Below are 3,488 nucleotides of genomic sequence, written 5' to 3' on the forward strand. Positions count from 1 at the left end.
TGTTATGCATCAGAGAGTTGGACAATGACCAAGGAGGATAGAAGGAGAATTGATGCCTTTGAGCTGTGGTGCTGGAGATGACTATTGAGAATGCCATGGACTGCTAGGAAAACAAACAGATTTGTCCTGGAAAGGGTTAAACCGGGTGGCTCCTTGGAGGCAAGGATTCTGAGGCTGTGTTTAACATACTTTGGACATGTTGTGAGGAGAGACCGGTCCTTGGAGAAGGACATCATGCTTGGGAGGGTGGAGGGGCGCGGCACAGGAGAGGAAGGCCCTCTATGAGGTGGACTGATTCAGTGAGTGACTGGGATAATTGGGATGGGAGTGTCAGAGACAGTGTGATTGGCACAGGACAGAGCAGAGCTTAGGGCTGTTGTACATAGAGTCGCTATGAGTCGCAAGTCGCAAATGACTCGACGGCACATAACAACAACAACAACATGAGTCACAGGCAACTCGACAGCACATAACAATAACAATGGTCATAATACAGTAAAATATGCACATAGGTTTAAATTACTAATTTCTTAAGCATTTTTTTAACTCTCAAGTTTTAAAAAGGAGAAAATGAGCTCTAGTTCACCAATCTTCATCTTTATTGCCTGAAAGAGTCCAAAAAATGTTTTCAAATACACTGATGACTCTAAAGAATACACTCGTGATTTCCACTATTGGACAGCAGCCTCAAGATGATAATTTAATACTAAATTATAAGTCAATAATTTGAAGAAATATCAGATTATACATTAAACTATAAAGCCAATAGAGAACTCTGGGGATCTAGTGGCTAAGAAGTTATGCTATCAGTCCAAAGGCACATGGCTCGAATCCACCAACAGCTCTGCATGACAAAAAATAGGCAATCTCCTTCTGTGTGACTTAGCCCCTGAAAACCCACTAGAGGGCCAGCTGTGAGTTGGTTCTGACTTAATGGGACACAACAGCAACATACAATGGTGTTGCTCCTTCAAATGTTCTTGATGTGGCAAGAACATCCTTCTTAATCTTAGCTGAGAAGAAAGACTTAACAAACAAGAACTGGAAAACCAGAAGCTATAGAAATTTCTCTTTATTGTGACTATACTTCAGAGAACATTAGTTGCTTAAATTTTTGTTAAGTCATGCTTAAATAAAGGACATAAAATAAATTAGTATTGATGCTCCTCTTCTTCTGATGAAAATGTGTTGTTCTATTTCATCATATTTGCTAATATTATTCTGATATAAAATCTTCTAAGCACAGATTGTTTTGAAAATGAATAATTTCCAAGTAACCTGCCCTGACTTTTTGGTAGTATGGATTCTGTGTACTTCCTTCTTTAAAGTCCATTGTCCTCAGCTGGCCTTTAGTCTACATGGAGACTTCATGCTATACCCCAGGGTTGCCAGCTTCAGAGCACTCACTCCAGTGAGCTTCTCGTTTCTCTGCTACAAGTTTGATGAACTGAGAGTGACTGGCATAAAGCTTGAGCTTCTCACTGATGTCCACCCACTTGACTTTCCCAGCATCATCTCCAGCTTCCAAAGTAAGATTATCCATTACTTCACCTATTAAAAAAAATCATTAAAGTAACTCATTTATTAATTTCTTTTTCAACATATTTTCAAGTATTCTTACTAAAAAGAGTCTTACGCATAATTTTATTAGGTGACCATCTGAATTAAAAATTAGCATCTTCCTATATGGTCAAATTTTAACCAAACCTCAGAAGTTCAGGTAAAGGCATCAAAAGGAAAATTTTTACTAAAAAAGTAAGATTATTCCTCTATTAAAAGTTCCTGTTAAATAAATGCAAAACTTTAGATCAAAATAAATTCTAGAAGGTTAAAAATTTAAATGCAAAAATAAAAACTTGGAACAAAACAAAATTAATACTCTTAAGGTTAGTGAGATTTTCAAAACATGAAAACATAGTTTATACACAAGAACAGAGTACATAATATACTTATAAGTTTAAGGATAAAAAATTTTAAAATAAGTGACTTTCAATTACTGATTTAATGGCATATTTCTTATGAAGAATTAGGCACTGTTTATGAAGAGAGTTTAAAAAGTAAATGCTGTTTGACTAGTATTCTTTCAACAATTGTTGACGGGCCTTTTATGCACCAGGCTCCATACCAAGTACTATCACATAAAAGACAATTGAGTAATCCACACTACAGAACTTACCCTAAGGTAAATTTACCTAAGCCTATTAAAGTGAAGATATATAGAAGATAACATTATTAAAACAACAAGAAAAAACATTATCAACCTATAAAGACACAGATTAAATAATTATACAAAGGAACACATTAAATGATGGTACACTGTGAACATAGTCATTAAATTTTGGGAAGTAGATCTATGTGCAGCCTGAGTGTTCTTTAGAGGCAAGAAAATGAGGCTTCACCTCACATACTTTGGGCATGTTGCCAGGAAGGGCTGTTCCTTGGAGAGGGACATAACGCTTGGAAGAGGGAGAGCTGACAAAGGAGAGAAAGACCTTTGACCAGGAGGATTGACATGGTGACTGCCACAATGGGCTCTAGTGTCTCGGGAAGTGTGAGGATGACACTGGAAAGAACAGGGTTCAGATCTTTAGGTCATAGGGTCACTATAAGTCATACTCAACTCAACTCGATAGCACTTAACAACAACATATCTATGTTACTGACATGGAAAAAATGTCATAGTTTATTTAAGTGAAAACACTAGCAACAAAATATAATTGCAGGATGAGCCAATTTTCCTTTTGAAAACAAGAATATGTCTGGACATGTGAAAGAACAATCCAGAACAAGAGCTGCATAGCAAAGTGGACTTGGGGGTGAGGAGGGAGGAAACTGCAATAACGAAAGAATTTTTTAAAAGAGAAAAGCACACTGGAAGGTGAGTAGGGAGGGGGGGAAAGAAGATAAAACAGAACGTTTACAGTGGTTATCTTTGGTTAATGAAGGAACCAATGATTTTGCAATTTTTTCTCTCTTGACGCATTCTAAGTAATTTAATTTCAACATGTATCACCTTTATAGCAATATATGACCTTTATTAGTCATTGTCATTGAGTTTGAACCAACTCATAACTGCCCCTCCAGGTAGTTTTCAGAGGCTATAAATCATACAGGAAGTGACTGTCCGTCTTTCTTCTGTGGAATAGCTGGTGTATTTAAACCTGTTACTCGAGTTCCAATACTTAAGGGTACTTTAGGCAGAATATTAAATGATCCAGGAAGCATTAAAAGATGATGGAAAGCATATACAACGTTATTGTACCAAAAGGAATTGGCAGACACAGAGAATTTCATGAAACAACATATGAGCAAGAACCTGTGGTGATGAAGGAAGAAGCTACTCTGAGAGTACTGGCAAAAAATAAGGCCCCAGGAATTGACAGTATACCAACAGACATATTTCCATTAACAGATGCTGCCCTAGATGTGTTCACCAAGTTGTGCCAAGAAATCTGGAGGACAACCACTTGGCCAACTGACTGGAAGAG

The 3,488-nt window shown here is 37.2% G+C and overlaps 1 protein-coding gene across 1 annotated transcript in view; it reads right to left on the reverse strand.

Moving 5' to 3' along the window:
* Positions 1–1,372: 1,372 nt before the first annotated feature.
* NUDT9 (nudix (nucleoside diphosphate linked moiety X)-type motif 9) overlaps positions 1,373–3,488 on the reverse strand; it is a 40,446-nt gene continuing 38,330 nt past the window's right edge. Inside the window, exon 8 of the mRNA XM_006885317.1 lies at positions 1,373–1,551. Coding sequence (XP_006885379.1) covers positions 1,373–1,551 — 179 coding nt within the window. The remainder of the gene's footprint in view (positions 1,552–3,488) is intronic.

This window comes from Elephantulus edwardii, unplaced genomic scaffold (genome assembly GCF_000299155.1).
Source record: "Elephantulus edwardii isolate Elephantulus edwardi_28Jun2011 unplaced genomic scaffold, EleEdw1.0 scaffold00042, whole genome shotgun sequence".
NCBI lineage: Eukaryota > Metazoa > Chordata > Mammalia > Macroscelidea > Macroscelididae > Elephantulus > Elephantulus edwardii.